General features: G+C 49.0%; 1 protein-coding gene across 8 annotated transcripts in view; it reads left to right on the top strand.

Moving 5' to 3' along the window:
- VPS13D (vacuolar protein sorting 13 homolog D) overlaps window positions 1-21,435 on the top strand; it is a 246,311-nt gene that overhangs the window by 210,384 nt on the left and 14,492 nt on the right. For all 8 annotated transcript variants that reach the window (XM_059045745.2, XM_059045813.2, XM_059045803.2 and 5 more), the window contains one exon: window positions 20,667-20,798. In XM_059045745.2, the coding sequence (XP_058901728.2) occupies window positions 20,667-20,798 (132 nt within the window). The remainder of the gene's footprint in view (window positions 1-20,666; window positions 20,799-21,435) is intronic.

The following is a 21,435-nucleotide window of genomic DNA, read 5'->3' as shown; positions in this document are numbered from 1 at the left end:
TAGAAACGGACCACTTCCCACATGCTCAGTCAGCACAGAGCTACTTGAATGTTCACAGTTTCTTTTAGCTGATGGCCAAGAAATCAGTGTTTAAAAAAAAAAAAAACAACCAGCAACCCTTGGCAGAAGCCATTTTGCACCAAGAGTGGATGTGTGTGGTGTGAAACAGCAAATCTCAAGACATATTTCCTTTTAGTTCCCAAACTAGTATCAAGTTAGTCCTCCTTAGCCCTGTCCACAGTGCTAGAGTAAATAGTCCAGGAAACACAGAGGAGGGAAGTGTGTGGAGCCGGGAGTCTCCTGATGGCGGCTCTGGGCACGCGTATTGGCTGTTGCTGCTGCATCCTCTTTGTAAGCAACTTGTGCTCCTGCGTTTCCAGAGTCTGGCCTTGTTGTGTACTTACGATTTGCCTGTCCCTGGAATCTGGTCATCAGAGTGACCCCAAGATGGAGAGAAAGTCCAACAGGAAGTAGGGGCATCCAGGTCACTGCTCATAAGTTCTCAGTCTGTCCTGGTTCATAACTGAGTCTCATTCTCAGGCATGGGTCCAGTTTTCCAAATTTTAATGTATCAGAGAATACTGATGTATCTGGGCTCAGGATGGGCCAAAACTAAAGCCTTCAGGAGCCCTTCCGTCGTGCACTGACACCTGATGAAGACTGGATTCATTTATGAGTATTCGTGTAACCTGTGATAATGTGTGTGCAAGTGCTTTGTCGGTTGTCCTGGGAGATGTGAGGCATTATTATGACGAAAGACTGAATTGAACCCTACACTTGTATGTGAAAAGCTAGCGACATTAAATGGATGACACGTTTTTCTTGAGGATTTTCTAAATTAGCCCACCTAGCTTTTTCTTGCCTCTTCTTTCCTGACTTTATTGGTTCTCTATAACCTATATATTTAACAAACCAGTACCAATAGTGATTCTCAATAGCAAGAGACAATTTTCTGTGACCCATCCATTCCATGGCGCCTCCTACCTATGCAAAAAAAGGTGCCGGAGGCTCTGGAATGACAAATTCATGAGCACATCTCTAAACATCAACACAGTGGATAAGGAAGCCTTGTGAGGAAAATGCACGAATGCAGCTTCCGTTCAGAAACACACGGTTACCTTGAATCAGGAAGCACGACTTTCACCTTCAGATTGATTCAGGGTCTGATACGAAATAGGCCACTGACTTCAAGAGAGTCTATCAAAGAAGTCTGCCTCTGCCCAGAACTGGAAGATGCCTTAGTGCCTGTCGTAGCTGGTATGGGATTCCTGGGTTTATTTTCAAACAAGCCTGGGCCCTAGAGTAGGGTTGCCTAACAGTGGCTGAAAAGACAAAACTGGCAGGAAAGCACAAAGTCCCCTCCAGGGCTTTCCTACCTGACCCTCTCATCACGTCTTTGGTTTGGTTGGGGCTTGGGGTTTGTCCTCTCTGTGTCTCTTACTCCTCCTCTCTCTGTTATGCTTGGACCTTGGTTAGAGGAGTTCTAGTGATCGTCCCAGACTCCCATAAGTCAGCCCGACAGCCTCGTTTTTCAGGCGGACTGGCTGAGGCACAAGAGATGTACGTGATGAACCACGGCCTCACAGCTCATCCCTTGGAGAGCCTGGGTTCAGCTCCGGGATGGCTTACCTTCCAGCCATCAGGTGGCATCCCCTGGAAGGAGCTGCCTTACGAGCTGCTCCGGGATTGCTCTCCTGTCCGGTTACACGCAAAGCTAAAGTGAAGTCCCATCTGTCTGGCTGCTTGTTTAACCCTTGTACGCTAGTCAGAGATACTGAAGGTCATGGGTGAGAGCAAATGGGCAGACTCTGCAGGTCTGACGCGTGGGACCTTCTCCTGTTTGATTCCAGGAGACCCAGTCCCCGGTGGACACGGCACGTGCGCAAGCGCACACACGCACGTTCACGGACGGTGCGCCCGTATGCCGCCCTTGTAGCCAAGGCCTGAAAACTGCCTTTACTTTTTCCTGTATTAACGTTCAAAGTAAGACCAGCTACTAGTCAGTGTTTACATTGCCGTCCCCTGTGGGACCTGGCAAGCCTGGAAGATGCTGTAGAACTGTGGCTCCTTTTGATGTCTGGGCTGTACTAGGGGCCAGCGCGCCTCCTGTGGTCCCCCGAGTCCGGGGCTTCCCGGGAGGCGTGCCGCAGGAGGGTTTGGCTGCTGCTCCAGAGAAGGCTTATCAGAGAGCAGACCGAAGATTTTGCTTTTGTGAGAACGAAGTGCGATCGTCCATTCAGGAGCAGCTCGGGGCCTCTACGTAGGGGCCCAGGGCCTGCTGGGATGGGGTTTTACACTTGGGCTGTCCTTTTGCCCTTCCACTGAACTCTTTTCATTTCAGTCATGAGCAAACAGTCAGTGCCTGAACTAACAACCCCACAGCCCTCCGAAGCACGGCTGGCTTACAGTACCGAACAAAGGGAGGGAGGGCCGCGTGGGCCGGCCCGGGCCGAGGAATGCGGCTTCAGGGTTCTGCTCCATAAATTTAACCAGCACGACGAAAAGGAGATAATATGAGCCTTCGTGATGATCTGAAGGGGGAGGTTCTGTGTCCCATTGATTGCGGTCTGGCCCAGGGCCAGGCCCAAGCCTGACCGACAGTTGAACCATATCGTTAAGGCGTGTAATACAGCTCGAGTCTTGTACTGCCGCCAATGAGTACATATCCACAGGGCAAAAGTTTATAAAGAGTTGAGGCTGTCCTGTTTAACCCTCTCACACTGCATGTAATAGACCCAGCTGCCATTCAGAACTTGCCCATCTGAGGTCATACAGGAAAGCCAGCACGCTTCTTTTCTCGAAACAGAGCTTTCCAGGACTGGGGAGAGAGAAGAGGCGCTGTCTAGAGAGGGTCAAGGCACAGCGATGCTTCCCTCCGAAACGGAGCTGCCTGCCGCCTCCCCTCCTCCCCGGCCAGAAACGGGACACCTCAGTGCTTTATTCAAAGTAGCTCTCTGTTTGCAGGATAATGTTGCCGAAGGAAACGGGGCTGACACAACAGGAAACCTACCCGTCTCCGAGGAGGCTGCGCTGGTGGCAGAGGTGGTTGGACGCCGACATTGGAGCGCGTTCCCCTCGAGTTGCTGAGACTCCGGGTGGTTCTGTCGCTTCCCTGCCGCCCGGCCTCCTCGAAGGCTGGTGATAGCCTCGCTTTCTGGCTCTCCACCGCCGCCGAGCCCAAATGCTAAGCCAGAGCAGGCGGGAGGCTGTGCCGTGTCCGCGGCAGGCCGCCCTGTGTGGCTGCGGGCCTAGAGGAGCCTGCTCCTCACAGTAATGCCGCACCGAGTAAATGGACAGACAGACAGGGCTTTGGCGTAAGTACAGTCATAAAGAAAGGGCCGTCTGTCTTCACAGGACCCGAGGAGAAAAGTTGGTTAAGGGAGTAGTTTGGTCCTAGCCATCAGCCAGTTGCATCCTTTGGCCAAACTGGGAGCCTACCTGTCCTTTGTGCCATCCAGCAAAGCATGTATTTCTGTCCTTGCAGAGAGCTGCTTGTCTGCAGCGGACAGGACATCTTAGGCGGGGGGTGCCCTGCTCTGGATGGCGATGCTCCAGGCTTTGAATGTGTACTCAGGCCACACACTGTTTTAAGCATTTTACATGTATTACTGTGGAACCCTCCAATGACTCAGTGAGGTGGGTGCTGTATTTTCCCCATTTTACAGATGGGAAAGTTGAAGCACAGAGAAGTTACATAACTTGTTTAAAATCTCAAAGCTAATGAGAGAGGGAACCGGAATTTGAATGTTGGCAGTCTGAACGAACGCAGAGCACACACTCCTAACTTCTGTGCTGCTTCTGGATCATCTCTTGGTGTCTTCCGTCAAAAGGCTCCGTGATTTAAACCTGAGGCCTCTTGCCCGGTCTCTCAGATCCACTTCCTTTTGGTTCCTTTTTCTTGACTGTGTTGGGTCTTTGTTGCTGTGCGCGGACTTTCTCTAGTTGCTCTGAGCGGGGGCTACTCTTCGTTGTGGTGCGTGGGCTTCTCATTTGCGGTGGCTTCTCTTGTGGCAGAGCACAGGCTCTAGGCGCGCGGGCTTCAGTAGTTGCGGCATGTGGGCTCGGGAGTTGTGGCTTGCGGGCTCTAGAGCACAGGCTTAGTAGTTGTGGCACACGGGCTTAGTTGCTCCACGGCATGTGGGATCTTCCTGGACCAGGGATCAAACCCGTGTGCCCTGCCTTGGGTGGCAGATTTTTAACCACTGCGCCACCAGGGAAGCCTCCCTTATGATTCTTGAATATGGAGGGTGGGAATTGGATATCTGCCTATGACCCAGAATATTTGGGGAAAGATGCTAAGGCAATTAGCGGGGGAGGTGCTATAAACCCTAGACCTCGCAGCCTGAAGGTTGCTTATCACAGACTCTCACCCCTACCGGCCTAACCCAGAGGTGGCAGACGGTATGCCTGGAGAATCAGGCCGCCAAGCGTTGTGTCCAGGAGCTGTGCTGTCCCTGGCCCTCTCTTCTGTATCTCAGCCCCTCCCCAAATGATGATCCTTCCAAATTCAGAATCTCTACTTTCACACAATAGCAGTCACACATGCGGGTTCCAGCTTGTCTTTTCTCTGCCATCCAGCCAAGGCCATCTTCACCAGCTGGTGGCCTGGGAACTCTGATTGGGACACAGTATAGGAAGCCTTGGAAGGAGAAGAGAATGTCCAAGGATGTGCTCAGCATGCTATAACCTTCTTTTGGTGGCCGAGGATAACTTCTGTTTATTTTGGTGCTGGGGGGCCTGCAAAAAGAGTTCTAGAGATAGAAGAGACTAAAGGGCTGGCTGGCCACTTCTGAGATCGCTGGAGTCTATCTATTTAGGCTTCATTTCAAGGTGCTTTAAAATCCTAGAGATAGGCTCCGGTAGTCCCCGGATGGAGCTAACTCCATGGTTTGGACTCCATGAAATGATTGCTAAACCCAAAGTTTAGAAGACCTTGGTAGTACTGGGTGTCTTTTTTTTTTTTTTTTTGCCGTACGCGGGCCTCTCACTGTTGTGACCTCTCCCGTTGCGGAGCGCAGGCTCCAGATGCGCAGGCTCTGCGGCCACGGCTCATGGGCCCAGCCGCTCCGCGGCATGTGGGATCTTCCCGGACCGGGGCACGAACCCGTGTCCCCTGCATCGGCAGGCGGATTCTCAACCACTGCGCCACCAGGGAAGGGAAGCCCTGGGTGTCTTTTTTTTTTTTTTTTTTTTTTTTTTGTGGTACGCGGGCCTCTCACTGTTGTGGCCTCTCCCGGACCGGGGCACGAACCCGTGTCCCCTGCATCGGCAGGCGGATTTTCAACCACTGCGCCACCAGGGAAGCCCACCTGGGTGTCTTTTAATGGGGCACCTATTTGCGGCTTCTCTTTGAGCTCATTTGGCATCAGGGAGCTGTGCTGTGGCTGGTCTTTGGCGATGTGAAGAGAGAGAAATGCTAGGGGGGAGTGAGTGGTTAAATTGTAGGAAGGAATTCCGCTGCTCTTTTGAATTATTTTTGTTCCGTTTACCAATGATTAAAGATGCCATGAGGTGGCCAGATGATCCACGAAGCAGGATTTATAGAGATGCTTGTCTGCAGAGGTCGTAAGACAGAGAGCACTAGAAAGTTCCAGCACTTTGTGTAGCGTGCAGGAGGAAGCCTGGTCGGGGCTGCTTGCATCTGAGCCATCCTTGGGAAAGGGAGCAGCACACAGCAGCAGCTCCACAGGCACCTCTTGGAGTGTGTGTGACTCACCCTCCTTCGTCAGCGTCAGGGGTGTCCCAGGCCTCCCTGTGCCTCTCACCCCGAGGAGCTTGTTCTTTGGAAAGCCACGTGCCCGCCCTCGCTAACTGCCTCTGCCCCCAGGTTCAGAGGGAGAAACAATCTCTCGGCGGACAGGAGCGGCTGGAGGAGGGGGGTCGTGTTTGTTTTTGTGTTAGCATGGCAGGAAGCAGTGCCGTGGCCTCTGCTGCACTGGACAGGCTCCCGGATGCACCTGCTCTTCCCAGAGGCCCAGCGAGGCCCAGGCAGGAGGGCCAGCGCCCACTGCTGCCTGGTCTGTGGCGCCTGCAGGCTTGTGTCCCAGCGCCTGGGGAGGCCACCTGCAAAATGCAGGTGGTGAAGCACGAGCAGTGGCTGGCCCCAGATTGGGGGATTGGGGGTGGGGGGCCTAATTCTGCCGCCCCCTCTGTCCGAGAGGGTCGAGCATCTTTCCCCTCTGCCTCCTCGGCTCTCAGCAAGTTCTCACACATTTTGAATCCACATTTTTTTCTAGTCCTGTAGAGGAAAGCCCCAGTCCAGTGACTCACGTGGACTCAGTCTCATTGGCTCTTGTTTCCTAGGAGAACAAGTGCTCTGAAGGTTTGGTGCCGGCTCTGACCCAGGGCATGAGTCTGATTTTTACGAAGGCACAGAAATGCACCTGAGATGACCCCCACGTCCTCTTCTTTCTTTCATTTTTTGATCTCTCACCACCTGGACCATTAAGTCTGCTTTTAAAGGGGGCTATAGGGAGAGGAGAACATTTCAAAGCAAAGCTGATTTGGTCTCTGAACCAGCTTGTCTTCTAGGTTGTACTTCACCCTGATGAGAATCAGAAAGGACAGTCTGTAAGCCCCTGAAATGCAATTTCCAGTGAAACACGAACTTCACTCTAGGGGCTCTGCAGCTGGAGAGCCTCACAACCAGGTCCAGATGTTCTCTCTCCCTGCGTTAGCAGGAAGGGGATTTCGGGCAAGCTGGGAGGCAGAGTGCTTTTGCTTTTACCCATTCTTGGAGTACCCCTTTTGCAATTGGTGTCTTGCCTCCCGGGGCTCCTTAGGGTAAGTGCTGTGAGCACCTGGGTCCATTTTGGCCCTGCCTCCCCCTCCTCCCCTCCCACTCACTGCTCCGAGTTGGCCAGTTCCCACAAGCAAGGGAAGACCTCTCTCCTGCTCTTCAGGTTCGGAAGGCAAGACAGTGCTGGAAAAGTAAGTTAGATGGGCTGGGAAGGAGGCTGCCTGCAGAGGACCCTCAGGTTAACAAAGCAATATCCATTCCCCCCCGGCGCCCCTCGCCAACTCCCGGCCACCATCCAGTATAGCGTATAGCGTGGAGACACGCCTCCCGGTCCTGGGAGAAGTAATAGTAATGAGCGAGTCATGGCCTTTCCCCTGGGGAAATCTTCACTCAGAGCACCTCTTACCCAGAAGAAAGCCATTTTAGACAAAGCCTGGCCATTCTCACTCCTTCTTTCCCAGTCTGCGCCCAGCCCGTGCTTGTCCTACAGCATGCTACCATAGAAATTTGTACTCATGCTTTGCTTCTTAAGTGCGCTTTAGACATTTTGGTGTTTATGCCTGACTCTTCCCTGAATCATCTTTTTTGTGTGTGTGTGCGGTACGCGGGCCTCTCACTGTTGTGGCCTCTCCCTTTGCGGAGCACAGGCTCCGGACGCACAGGCTCAGCGGCCATGTCTCACGGGCCCAGCCGCTCCGCGGCATGTGGGATCCTCCCGGACTGGGCCGCGAACCTGCGTCCCCTGCATCGGCAGGCGGACTCTCAACCACCGCGCCACCAGGGAAGCCCTAGAACTACTTTTTAAAAAGATGATTCAGGGGCTTCCCTGGTGGCGCGGTGGTTGAGAATCTGCCTGCCAATGCAGGGGACACGGGTTCGAGCCCTGGGAAGATCCCACATGCCGCGGAGCAACTGGGCCAGTGAGCCACAATTACTGAGCTTGCGCGTCTGGAGCCCGCGAGCCACAACTACTGAGCACGCGTGCCACGAAGACCGTGCGTGCTCCACAACAAGAGGGGCCGCGATAGTGAGAGGCCCGCGCGCCGCGATGAAGAGTGGCCCCCGCTCGCCGCAACTGGAGAAAGCCCTTGCACAGAAACGAAGACCCAACACAGCCATAAATAAATAAATAATTTTTTTAAAAAAAGAATTTTATGAAGTAGATACTATACGAAGAGCAAGGTAGTATTACTCTTTTAAGTCTCTGCCGACCTAAGAGGGAATGTTTCAGTGCTACTACTTGCCTTTCTTCCATAACTACGAGTGTTGCATCATCTTTTCATATTTCATTTGGCCACTTGGAGTTCTTCCTTTGTGAATTATCTTCGCATATTCTTCACCCCAATCCTTTTTAAACCCTCGAGGTCAGAATTCGTCTTCCTTTTTAGTGTGCTTGTTTTTTGTTTATTTGCATCCTGTCTTGGTCCTACCCTTCCAGTAGCTGTCATTGTATCAGTTTCTCGTCCACATTGGTACATATCTTTCTTCCAAGCATTTGTGTAATTTAGATTAGTCACTTGGTGAATTCCATTAATGAAGTTAAAGTCTGCATCATAACTATAAAAGGAGAGCTGACACTGCTTACTGTTCTTCATTTCATTGCTGTAGCGTTAAGAATGAGGTTTCAATCAGATGTTTTTAGATTGGATGTGGTGTGGTCTGTTAACTGACTTTTATTTGTCTCCTCCCGTTTCTTAGTATTCATTTAGTACCCGTTCCTGTGGTAAAATTTGGCAGGTTAGTACTGATGCTGTACATTGTTGTATTAATAAAAATCTTGCTCTGCCTTTAGGCAGGGCCCTACTTGAAGCCAGGCCTTCCCAGGAAGCCCATCCTGCCCTCTTAGTGTGTAGGGCCAGGCCTCCTTAGTCCTCCCATCACTGAGACGTGGTCTAGGTAGGAACACCTTATCTTCCCAACTGGATTGCAAGCTTCTTGAGATCGTGTTATTGCCTTCTTTGGTATCCCTCCAGGATCTTCAGAATGCTTAACACAGTGATGAACTCAGACTATGTATTAAAGAGAGTTTTATCAACAGTCATGCTGATAAGAAGTTTACTGTGTCCATAAAGACCCAAGATCAAGTTTGATTTTGCCACTTAACAGCTGAGTGGCCTTGGACAAACTTCATAATCTCTCTAAGGCATGGTCTTCTCCTCTGTGAAATGGAATGCTGATAAAACACATCCTTACAAGAATGTTGTGAAGCTTAGAGTCAGCACTCAATAAATGCAGCTACGGAGACAAACTTTGGACCCTGGTGACCCAGCACTCTTAGTCCTGGTGTCTTGCCACCTAAGGTTGCTGGGAAAATGCAGATGTCAGAGAGCGAGTGGAGGTGGCCGTCTGCAGTTTTTCCAAAGAGTATCCCTCAGAGGTTCATGTGCTCTTCTGCTTAGAGACTCTTTGTTGAGTCTGAATGTGGTTTTTTTCCCAACACGGAGCCTTGTAATCATTCGGGGACTCAGAGTGATGCCACAAGTTTAAGACGTGCCAATTTCTTCTTATGCTCTGCCCGTTTTTCTTAATGGCAGCGTGAGTGCCTGCACGCATGCATACAGATGTGCGCGTATGGACGTGCGCGCGTGCGTGGAAAATGCTTGGAAGAAATAAAAGACGGGATCCAATTTTGCCTGGCAGAGCAGCTAACATCTCTGGTAGCCTCTAAGCATTTTCCCAAATGGACTTTAATTGGTTTCCTTCTGTTCTATTTTTATTTTGTAGTCCTTTTAATGTATAGGAAGCCAACTCCTTCAAATGAGACATTTTATCATTAAAACATGTTATTTAGTTTAACCGCCGTGGGCCCAGCTTCACCAACATTGACGACTGGGAAGAAGGGTTCTGAGCAGTTGTTCTCCCATGACCTAACCACAGCTGTGAGCCACCAGTCTGCGACGCACATGTACCCAAACTGAAGCAGGCTGGCAGCCAAGTGTTGCCTGCATTGTGCGCTTGGCCTCTCCACCTCAGGAGGCCAGCTTCTGTCCCTCCTTGCCTCCCCCCGGTGGCCCGCAGCCCTGCTGTGGCATGTGGCACGAGGGCCCTTCTGGCCCACGTCAGCCTCGTGTGCTGATTAGACAGGAATCAGCAAATCTGTTGAGCGCGTGTTTAATGTGACACAGATGTGGAACATGCTGCAGATCTTTCTGCTTTACAAATTTTCAGCTTTTTGCATTTCATCAGTGTTGCTTATTATTTACAGAATGTAACTTGAGACAGTAGAACAGATTGTAATTTTTAAAAAAAGGTTTGGTGGGGGGTGGTGATGGGGCCGCAGGGGATCTGGGAGAAAAAAATTCCAGTAGTGTGGAATGTCCTTTGCTGTCCAGACCAAACAAACCAGTTTGCCAAGGGTTGATGGACTGTGGCAATCAGTCCCATTCATGTTCACACCGGCGGCACTTAATTATAAGGCAGCTTGACCTTCTTATCACCAAATAAAGAATAATCTTTTGTCACCGGGTTGAACGTCATGGCACCGGGCAGAAACGTACCCCTTGTCGAGGCACCGAAGGGTATCACTTAGCTACCAGCTTGTGTTCTGTTTCCTTCCTGTCCAAAGAGAAAGGATACCGTTGAACCTCATCCCCATTCGGACACATGGATGTTCCCCTTGCCTTATTCCTGCCCTGGCTTTATACTCAGGCACTGTGGCAAGAGCCGCAACAAAGGGAAGTCTCTTCTTTTGCCTGAGAAATCCAAGATCGTCTTGAGGGCATTGGAACGCTGGGCCAGAGCCAGTTGGACCCAAGTTGAAAGGGAAGGTGTCATCTGTTGTTTGCAGAGGGCAGATTTGCCTAGAGGTGGCCTTGGCTTCTGAGAAAGCGCAGCCACAGGTTAAATTCGAGGACAAACAATAAAAAAAGCACCAGCTGGTCAGAAGGAAGATGAGGAGGAGCAGGTGACTTGTTGATTCCTATATGTTTCTAAGCCAAAAGAACCTAAAACTTGGGACTGAAATAATGAGAGCCATACAGTAAAAATCCTCTGGGGAAGTTCTCCTTGGAATTTGAGCCAGTGCAGAGAATTGATCGCCTTGGTCAGAAGGTTCTGAGCTGCCTAAGTGCTGAGTGTCAACACTGGACTGGACCATCTGTAGGGAGCCAGGCCTCTGAGCCGTTTCCAGAGTTCCACGCCCTGCTGCTCTTTTCCTTCCTGGAAAAGTGCAGGTGTTGCATGGTCCCCCGAGGCCAACAGGCAGCTGTCCAGTTGCCCCCTCGGGAGAACATGACCCAGGTCAGTAACTTTCTAGTGTCCGTCCACGAGGGAATGATCAGCATTCCTATGCCCCAGGGGTTTCTGGGTTGTTCCCAACTCCCAGCCCTTCCCCGATTGGGTCTCGAGGAGGAGTTCCCCGACGGACGGACGGCCCCTTCTCCGGCCTCAGCTTCAGAAGCAGCAGCTCTGGCTCCCCTGCCGCCGGTCCTGCACAGGCTTGTGGCCTTCGGTCTGGTCATTTAGCGTCTGTGTATTGAGCGGGGGTACAGTGATGCATGGAAGAGACAGAAAGCTCTGGCTCCACACGGCTTCCATTCAACTCCCGTCACACTCTCCAGGCCACGGCTTATTCGGAACACGAGGCCCCTCCCTGGCAAAGGCTGGTGCCTGGAGAAAGGGTGTGTGCTGTGTCACCGGCTGGCTCTGCTCCCCTTCCAGGGTCCCAGTTTCTCCCTCAACCGCCTCAAGTCTAACCTCAGGGCCTGAAACAGACCCTGTTTATCCCTGTGAGTGAGGCAACTGTATGTAAACTTTCATTCTCAGGGCAGTCGCTAATCTTCAGTGTCCTCATCCGTTTTTTGTTTGTTTGTTCGTTTGACTGCACCGGGTCTTCCTTGCGGCATGCGGGCTTCTTCGTTGGCGGCATGCAAACTCTTAGTTGCTGCATGCATGCGGGATCTTGTTCCCGGATCAGGGGTCGAACCCGGGCCCCCTGTAATGGGAGCGTGGAGTCTTACCCACTGGACCACCAGGGAAGTCCCTCCTCATCCGCATTTTTTGCGGTACGCGGGCCTCTCACTTACTGTTGCGGCCTCTCCCGTTGCGGACCACAGGCTCCGGACGCGCAGGCTCAGCAGCCACGGCTCACGGGCCCAGCCGCTCCGCAGCATGTGGGATCCTCCCGGACCAGGGCACGAACCCGCGTCCCCTGCATCGGCAGGCGGACTCTCAACCACTGCGCCACCAGGGAAGCCCTCCTCATCCGTTTTTGAAGCATCTTCTCCTGTGCCCTCTTTCTCCTTTTCCACCTCACCTCCACCAATACTCTCTGTTGGATAGTAAACGGTTGTATAAAACTTCCGGCCTGAATGAATAGGTGGTCTTGAAAAAGCACACAGATCACAAAGTAGGTCCTCAGAGGGCTGCAGCATCCAGACCTGCTTGGCTTTGGTCACGAGGGAGGGAGGCCCTTCACGCAACAGAGTGTGGAGTCCCAGGGCTGGGGGGAAGGAAGCTAAGGACACAGCCCACACCGCCATCCCCCCGCACCCCACCCCGACTCAGGGCCATTCCATTTTCAGGGGTTGGATGTATTCAGGTGATCTTGCAGACTTCATTTAGAGACAGTGTTCTATCCCCAAAAACCTCTGTTAGGATGGCTTTTATTAATGGCAATATTCTAAAACTCTGTTCATTCCAATTCTAAGAATTTGACATTTGGTATAATTTGTTGAGCTGCTAGATTGATTACCTCTTAGCTCTTTTAAAAAGTCCTTTAAGCAAATGAGACGTGAATGGAGTAAGTCAGGTGAGGAAACACTTAGGCAGTAGTTCCTGTAGAAAACACCTATATAACCAAACATTTGATGTACCCCTTGTGAATTATCCTTACGTATCCAGTAAACCATGTTTCCCATAGTGTGTTGTCAGGCTAAAAATTTTAAATCTGAGTTTTAAAAGTTATGTGTTTTAAAAGTTATGTGTTTCGGTATTTTAAATTGACTTGACATCCAGTAATTCAGAATAAGGGTCGGGGAGAGGGAGGAAACTTTTATGAGTACCTACTATGTGCCAGGCACTGTGCTGTGCACTTTTCATATATTATCTCAACATTATTAACCAAGTAGGTATTATATTCCCATTTATTGGTAAGGAAACTGAGGCTGAGAGCAATCCAGTAACTTCTTCAGCATCACTCAGCTAATAAGTGACTGGGCAGGAATTCAAGTTTGTTTGTCTTTTCCCAAAGATTTGTGTTCTCCCCTACACCACCATGCTCCTCAATTTCAGCCCTTTCTTAAAAGGGATCAACTTTTGGGAGAAGGTAGATCATATAAAGAAAGGGATTGTGTAATTATTTGCTAGCAATCAATTTGAAAATAATATGGTTTGTTTAATTTAATCAACTTGTTAGCATTAGCATTTGCACTTAATAGCTACAAAATAAGTTTACCAGGAACTGTGTATTTTGGCCCATGTGAAACATCTTAGGATTGGCATTAGAGGTGACAGGTTAGTAGGGAAACTGACCATGGTTTGAGAGATTCCTATAAAGCACCGTACTCTGAATCAGAATGTTGTGCTTAGAACATAAATGAAGCTTGCGTTTTTAAATGCCTCGGTTTTGTAGTGATGTTGAAAGTTGCAAACCACCTTATAAGTTGTCAACTACTTTTTGAAAAAGCAAAGCAAACCCAGAATGCATGCAAAAGTTAGTTCTTTTAGGAAATCCAAGGCTCTCAGACTATAATCTCAGTATGATATTATCCCCTTGATTGGAATTCGTTATGAAGCGAGTCTGCCTTACTCCTCCCCCCAGCTTCATGAGCAGGTAGTCTCACCCCTGAGGCAGTTAGTTGACTAGGAAAAAAAGCTCTGAATTAATCTTGTTCTTAGAGTTTAAATCCCAATAGGCATATCTGTTGGCATTAGTCCTACGAGCTCTCACAGTTGCAATGTCATGGGGTCCCCCAAACATGTGTTAGGAAGCCTTGACCCCTATAAACAAGTCAGGTGTGAATCCCACTGTGGAGAAAGCCCAGCCCAGGAAATGTCCTCCCCACTGCAGGATGTCAAATCACTAAAAACTTAACAGCAGTAATAATATAGTTTCTAACCATTTCATGGATCAACATCTTTCCCACGTTTTCAGTTGCAACAGTACAACATGGGATATTATGTGTTGTTACACGCACGACTTCAGAACTCTAGGGAGAGGTGAGTAGAATGTTAACAAGGAAGCAAAAGGGAAAGGGGAATATTTCAGTTTGAAGCAGTTTCCCGAATAAGAAAACTAAGAGGGAAAGATTGGCTGTCGGATCCTAGCCCATCTTGGGTTTCAGCCACTGAGGCTGAGCTAAGGTGGGGCCCCTCTCGGGCACCCATGGCACATCCTCCGCAGACAGCGTCATCGTCGTTGTCTTCATCGTGATCAGCAGCATTTTATCGAGCGCTTATTACGTACCAGGCACTGTTATAGGCACTGTACACACACTCACTGACTCCTCACAACAGCCCCATTAGAACCCCCATTTTATAGATGAGGAAACCAAGGCTCTAAGAGGTTACACAACTGGCCGTAGGTCACAATTTGTAAACGGTGGAAGTGGGATTCAAACCCAGCCATCGTATTACGCTCCCTCTATCCTAGGGCTCCCCTGCTGCATTACAATTGCATTTCTGTTTCTCCTCCATTAGACTCCAGGAAGCTCCCCGGAAACTCCATTCAGCTCTGTCTTCCTAAAGGCCTAGTGCGGCCTGTGCTCAGGAAGAGCTCATTAAGTGGGGTGGGTGTGGGGGCCGAGGCAGGCCGAGGCCAGTCCCAGCGCTCAGGTAGTAACTCCTTTACCTCCTGACAGAGGGTTGCTTTCTGCCCAACCTTTTTTTTTTTTCCCATGTGTTCAAAGTCCAAATTGTCGTTGGATATTTGGTCCAGTTTTCTTGGTTCAAGATTTAACGCAGCCAGAGCTCAGAGGTTATCACTAAACCTGTGGGTGGAACACTGCCTCTGAGCAGGTTCTAGAAAGTGGCATTCTGTTTGTCACGCCACTGTGGGGAAGAGTTTCTCCTGTGAACTGAGCCTGACTTCAGGGGTTTCCAACCTCTAGTAGTCTTCTCTGATTGCAGTTTGCACTGAAAGGAGTAAAATGTGTGTGTTAGTGGAGAAGTGCTTTTCCACTTAGTCTTTGCAAGTGGATGCAGTCGTGAGGAGAGGGCTCCAGGTCGGAGGTCAGATGTCACCCATGGCACGGCAGGCCTGGTGATCGTCCAGACACTGCAATGCAGTGGGTATCAGAGGAAGAAGCTTTAACCAGTTCATACACTCCAGGGCAGAGAGCGCTGCTTCGAGAGACTGTTGAGTTCCTTTTAGAGAACTGACAAATGTTTGACTGAACCATTCCGTCAAGAATTCCGGTACAGTAAGTCCCCTCCATACAAACGAATTCCGCTTCGAGAGCGCGTTCGCTAAGCCCAACTTGTTCTGAAGTCCAACGGAGTTAGCCTGGGTACCCAACTAACACAATCGGCTCTAGAGTACTGTACTGTAAGAGTTTTGTAATACTTTTCACACAATCATACATAAAAAAGAAACACAAAAAATAAAACATTTTTAGTCTTACAGTACAGTACCTTGACAGGTACAGTAGTCCAGTACAACAGCTGGCATCCAGTGAACAGGCAGGAAGAGTCACTGACGGGAGGAGGGAGAGGAGGTGGGAGAGGGTAGAGCTGAAGGATCGTCAGCAGCAGGAGACGGGAGGGGGGCCGGCGAGCTGCAGTGTCACTCACGCCTGATGTCGATGGAACGCGCACGTTCGCATCTTTGAAAGTTCGCAACTTGAAGGTTCGTATGTAGGGGGCTTGCTGTGTCTTGTAGCTGTCATTCCTCAACAGGTAGTATTTAAAGAGATAGTCTGGGTTGACCTTCTCGGCTTAATCATTTGTGCCCAGTCCAGCACAGTATATACAGGTTAAATATTTAATTAAAACAAAAGTCTCGGACACACACGTAAAGTAAATGCAAGAACAATCCATCACTTTGTTGGGGTGAGTACACGCAGCCCCTAAGGAAGATGGCAGTCATCAGTTGAATAAACGTTCTATTAAGCTAGGAAGTCACATGTTTGACACACACACTTTCTCCTCATCTACTGATTATTTTTGAACTTTGCTTGGTTGATAGACATTGGCCATGACAGATTCCTCAACCGACTAATATCTTAACTCAAGCTGTACAGGGGTATGTGTATGTGTGTACAACATCTGTCTTCAACTAATAGAACTATGACATAGTTACTCATTAGAGAAGCAAAGAACAAATAATAGCTGGCCAACTGTTGACCCTCAGGCTGAAAGGCAGGATCAACCAAGAGAACGGAATTGGTTAGATCTCCCTGTGTCACCTTGATTGGATTTACTGTTGCTTCAAGAAAATGGCAGGGATTGTTTCCATTACTCTGATCTTTGGCTTTGGCTCCAGCATATGTCAGATAGCAGCAGCCAGATGCAAACTTGCTCTGTATTGATCTCTCCCGCTAGGTGGGCATCTGCAGTGTATCAGCCACTGTATCAGCAGCCCCTTCCCCGGGGGGGGGAGTCGTCCATGCTGTACAGCCAACTCCCTGACGTTTTCATGGAGTTCAAAGCCCAAGTTCGTTTGGTGCTGACATTTTGGATTAGCTGGTTGACTGGAAGGCCTGCTTCTTTCTATACACTGTGAAATTTCTAAACCGCAGCAGCTGAGGGCTTAAAATGGCCGACAGGCCCCCAGCTGGCAGCAATTAAGTGCACCACAGCACTTCGGCTGAACAAAGGTCTGTGGAGCCACAGTTGCTGCACATGCACGAGGCAGGCTCGGCTGTAAACTCTCTTTTGCGTTGAGTGTTAGTGAGAGAGGCTGTCAGCTAGTGAGAGGTGAGTGGGTGGAGTTTCGCCACCTCTTGTTTAGTGATGCGTTATCCCCGGGATGGCGGTCCCAAGACCCTGCCCAAGAGGCAGCAGGTCTTGACAGGGAAGGTGACCATGAGAGGAGGAGCAAGGCAACCAGAGGAAGCCGGAGGATAGTCTGAGGACGGTCCAGCAGTGACAGGCAGGAGTAGCATGGAAGCTGATCTGTCTGCTCTGGTGCCTGTGGGCAGGCTCCACACCTGCGCCGCTTTTTTCATGGACTCCATTATGCTGTAGGTTGAAAGGGGAAGGTGGGCGTGAGAAGACAAGATGCTATTTTATACCCATTCAAGCAGCAAAAATTTAAGGGGCTAGGCCAGTGCTGTCTAATACACAATTTAAATTTGAGTTAATTTAAAGGAAAAATTTTAAATTCAGTTCCTTAGTCACACTGACCACGTTTCAAGTGTCAGTAGCTACGCATGGCCAGTGGCTGTGTACTGGAGAGTGCTGTCCTGGACAGTACCAGGTGTTGGAAGGTATATAGTTTACCAGGCTCTCTGAAGTGCATTGTTGGTGGGTGTGTAAACTGGTTCAGCCTCTCTGAAAACAACTTGAGTTATCTTGTTAGGTGAACATTCATGCCCTGTGTGTGTGTCCAGCAAACACCTCCTAGATATATACCCAAAGAAACTCTTGCCCGGGGTCACCAGGAGACAGGTACAGGAGTGTACATAGCAGCACTGTGTGTAATAGCAAAACCTGGAAATGATCCTTGTGCCATCAACAGGAAGCTGGGTGAATGATGGTATATTCATACAGTGGAATAAATATAAGCCGGTACAATGAATGGATTGTAGCTGCACACAAAAGAATGATTGAGTCTTAGCAATATGACTTCAAGGAGGAAGAAGTATGTCCCAAAACATAAAAAGGCAGTGCCATCCTTTTTCAGAAGCCCGAAACAAGGAAAACCAGAGAATGTAACAGGACTACTATACCAGAACATACTTTGAAATGTGATAAGACTATGTGCAGAAGAAAAAGTAAAGGAACAATAAGTACAAGATTCATAGTGGTGGCTATCTCAGATAGAAGAGGAAGAAGAAAGAGGAACAGGGAGGGGGAGGGGGCAGCAGGGCAGCAGAGGACCACACAGGTAAGATTCGAGTTATGGTCAAGCAATGGGGTTTTCGTGCTAGGGATAGTGGTTTCAAAGATGCTTGTTATATCATTTAAAATAGATAAAAGGCCAGTGACGGTAGTGGGCCCTAAACGGAGGATAATGATGCATCTAGTCCTGAAGTCCAGTTTACAACAAAGATGAATCGAGTCCTTTCCTTCCAAATGCTCATAGGCTCACTGGAACATACATGAAAGTGACTTAAGAACAGTCACTTAACGGCTGTTTTTCAGATACCAACATTGTATTACTGAATCCCAGAGTGAACAAATTTAGGATTACCACCACGTACAGCCACACTGGTTTCAAAGGGTTACTTGAATTTTCGGTGCCATCGTCAATATATGAAGAAAACAGTCCCATCACACAGTGGCCTGCGCTGAAGAATATCACTTTAAACTTTCTGCTGGCTTAAGTTTGGGACTGAATTTGTTCACGTGCAAATGGTTTTAACCCACACACTCCCCAGCCTCTCAACGTGGACCTCAGAATTTAACATTTTAGTTGAGTTTTGGAGAAGAAAGAATCGTTTTTCGGATTCCAACAATGATAGGGAGTAGGGGATTACGAGAAGAATTCCTTTAATCCAGCTGTTTCTAGTGAGAGTATGTCTAAATCACCTCTTCTAGAAGTATTCCCTATATTTATAAGACCACAAGAGAGACTTCGTTTCCTCCTACGGCAGAGTTGAGCTCGCTCGCTCTCCTGTATCTTTGTGAACAGTGAGCCTTGAATGCGCGCTGAGCTCCTCCAAGCAGCAGGATCTGAACACTATATCCAACCTTCCCTCGGTGTGTGGTTGATCACGGATGGAGGACCTTGGAAATGGGAAGATAGTTTGCAGCCAGTTGGGGAGGCAGATAAGCAAGTACTTTATCTAAGTGGGATGTGAAGCAAATGTGTTTTGAGCACATGACCGAATCTGACTTGTTTTTGAAAGGGTCATTCTCGTTCCTGTGAGGAGAATGGACAGGAGTGGAAACAGAAAGAATAAGTTACAAGACTACAGTAACAACCCCTTACAAATCCAGAGATCATTTGTCGGTCGTGAGAGAGATGGAGAAATAGCGAGAGTTGGGATGCATGTGGAACTTGAGCCTCCGAACCCCCCAATAGATCAGGGAGCCAGGATGAAACGTTACATTGAAAGACGAGGAGGAGCAGGCCTGTCACATCTTCCTGGGGCCTTTGGGCTTCTGCCACAGTGCCCGAACCTCTTTCAGGAGCTTCAGGGGTGCCTTGGGGAAAAGATACTCTTTTAGCCTGTCCTGGACAGTGTTTGAAATGACAGTCGATGTTTCGCTGGGCAAGGCAATAAGGACAGGACTCAGCTACCTGGAAAAGTGCACCACGCTCCTTCCCCTGCGTTTCTCTCACTCACAGTGTTTTCCGGCATCCTGACACCAGCAGTTGTCAAGCTTCCCTACGAGGGGTGAACTCTGTGAGCGGCTCCCTACGCTGGCCTCCGTATTTTCAACCAGTAGCTGGGATCTAAATAGCCAGCAGTGGGCCTCGGTCCTGAAGAAGGAATTGAGACTGTGCACAGCAGGAATATGCGAATATATTAATATCATATCAATAAAATTGGGTTGTTTACCCATTCCCTTGGTGCACATGGCCGAAACTTCTTTTTCGTCTCACTTGGAGAACACAATTAGTAGTACTTGGGGCATCCTTATTACTGAACTTTTAAAACATTATCACTGGATGTCTGGTTTTCCAGCCCATATCAAGCATGACCCAGGTCTGGGACTTGAGGCAGCGTGGCCTGATAGGCGGAGTGTTGACGTGGGCCCAGGAGGGCTTTGCGTCGGCCCAGCTTTGCAGCTAACCTGCTGACTGTTTCTGTCCATATCTTTACCCTGGTTCACCCACCAGGCACTTCTCTGCCCTTGCAAGTAAGTCTTTGTACTGCTGTTAGCACATGATCCTGGAGTGCTGATTCAGTGTGTAAGCCTAGGCCTCGCTTGTAGATATGTCTAGAGAGGGGTGTTTTGCTTCAGTGGAATCCAGGAACAAATAATGAAAAGCACACCAAGTACAAGGCCGAGGACAGACTAGGCGCCTTCTTATCAGTCATCTGAAATACGCACAGCGTTTCCAAAACAAATATGGACTCCTGTTTCTAGGAAAACACCAAAGGGTACTTATCGATTACCCTGTATATGGTTTGTGGAAAAAGACAACATCAGCCTACCCTGAAAGCCATAGCAAAGCAGATTCCTGTGGGCAACGGACAGCTGAGGGCCATGAGTGAGAGCCGCTGCAGAATCCCAGACTGTGGCCTGGGACCAGTCCATGGAGCCTTTCTTCTCCCGCCTGTGATCACGGTGTCCCTCAACCCTACACCCAGGCAGCCGAGCTCATCCTGGAAGAAGCTGAGAAGCTTGGTGTGTTCTGACTCATTCCCAAAAGCCTCTCACTCTTCTTCCTGACCCTTTACAAGTCCAGAGGTGCTTCTCCTGAAGAGATTCCTAGAAAAATAGAGTGTGACCAAGTGGAAGTCCAGTAATAATAACAGTAACAGGAGCCACTGTTGGTGGATAGCCTACATCCTGTCAGACGTGGGCTTGATGGGCATGGTTTTGTTTGATCTTCGCGGCAGTCCTGTGAGGTAGGTGTCGTCATCCTATTTTACAGAGAGGACCGGAACCGAGGGTTGAAGAAGTTAACTGACTTGTCCATGATCCCATAGCTAGAAAATGGCAACGGTGAGGTGCTTGTTCAAAATTGGAGTCTTTAACCACTTTGTTCTAGTGCATTCACGGGTGGTACTAAATGTAGTTTAATTCCAGTCACCAGATTTAGAGTACGTCCTGTATTAAGTGGTGTTCTTATCTCAGACGAGGAAGGAAGGGAAATCATTTTGATGTTTAACACTCAACCTCTTTGCTTTTTGTCCATTTCCCCACCCAGGACCCAAGCACAGAGGGTACGGAAACCACGGTGCTGCACCGGGCCCCAGGGCCTGCTTCCCCGCTATTCTGAGAGCCAGGCCGAAGGGCAGGAGCAGCTCTTCAAACTAACAGACAACATACAAGATGAATTGTAAGTTGGAGCTGTGGGAAACCAGCCCTTTTGGTTCACCGAGTTGTCTTTTCTGGCTTTGAGTCTGAGAAGTTTCTATCCGATCTGAGTATCAGCGTGACCCTTAGGCCTTGGACCTGGTCAACAAGATTCCTTGGCCCCAGGTGTTTTATCGATTCAGATATAACAGTGGTTCTCAAACTGAGTTCCATAGCGGGACCTTAACGCTGGCAATCTCTTTCCAATTCGTTCAAAAAGAGAAGATAAAATGTTCTCAATCTAAAGGTTTTTTGCCCTGTAAAACTTTCCTAAACTTTGGTGTTTTGTTGTTTGCTGCAGAATGCTAGTAAAACAAAACAGATAAACAACAAACAACTGGTAGCTGAAAATTTTGGAAATGCAATGTTCTTAAGGTTGTTTTGTTATTCTTTGAATGTGGAGCCTTATATACTTAGGATTTTGTTATATTTTCAGTTAGTGAAGTTTTTCCTAGTTGATGTGGTAGAATTCAGTATATCACTATTTTAGGATATTCTGCAGAGACTCTTGTAGTGTAAAATGCTCTGTAACCTAAATAGGTGTTAGAACCACAGTCCAGAGAGAGCAATTAGTTCTGCCTGGTGATAAGTAGCAAAATACTAGTTTAATTTCTCTTAAT

This window comes from Kogia breviceps, chromosome 1 (genome assembly GCF_026419965.1).
Source record: "Kogia breviceps isolate mKogBre1 chromosome 1, mKogBre1 haplotype 1, whole genome shotgun sequence".
In the NCBI taxonomy this organism is placed as follows: domain Eukaryota; kingdom Metazoa; phylum Chordata; class Mammalia; order Artiodactyla; family Physeteridae; genus Kogia; species Kogia breviceps.
The sequence above is the reverse complement of the archived record's forward strand: the minus strand, read 5'-3'. Positions and strand labels throughout refer to the sequence as shown.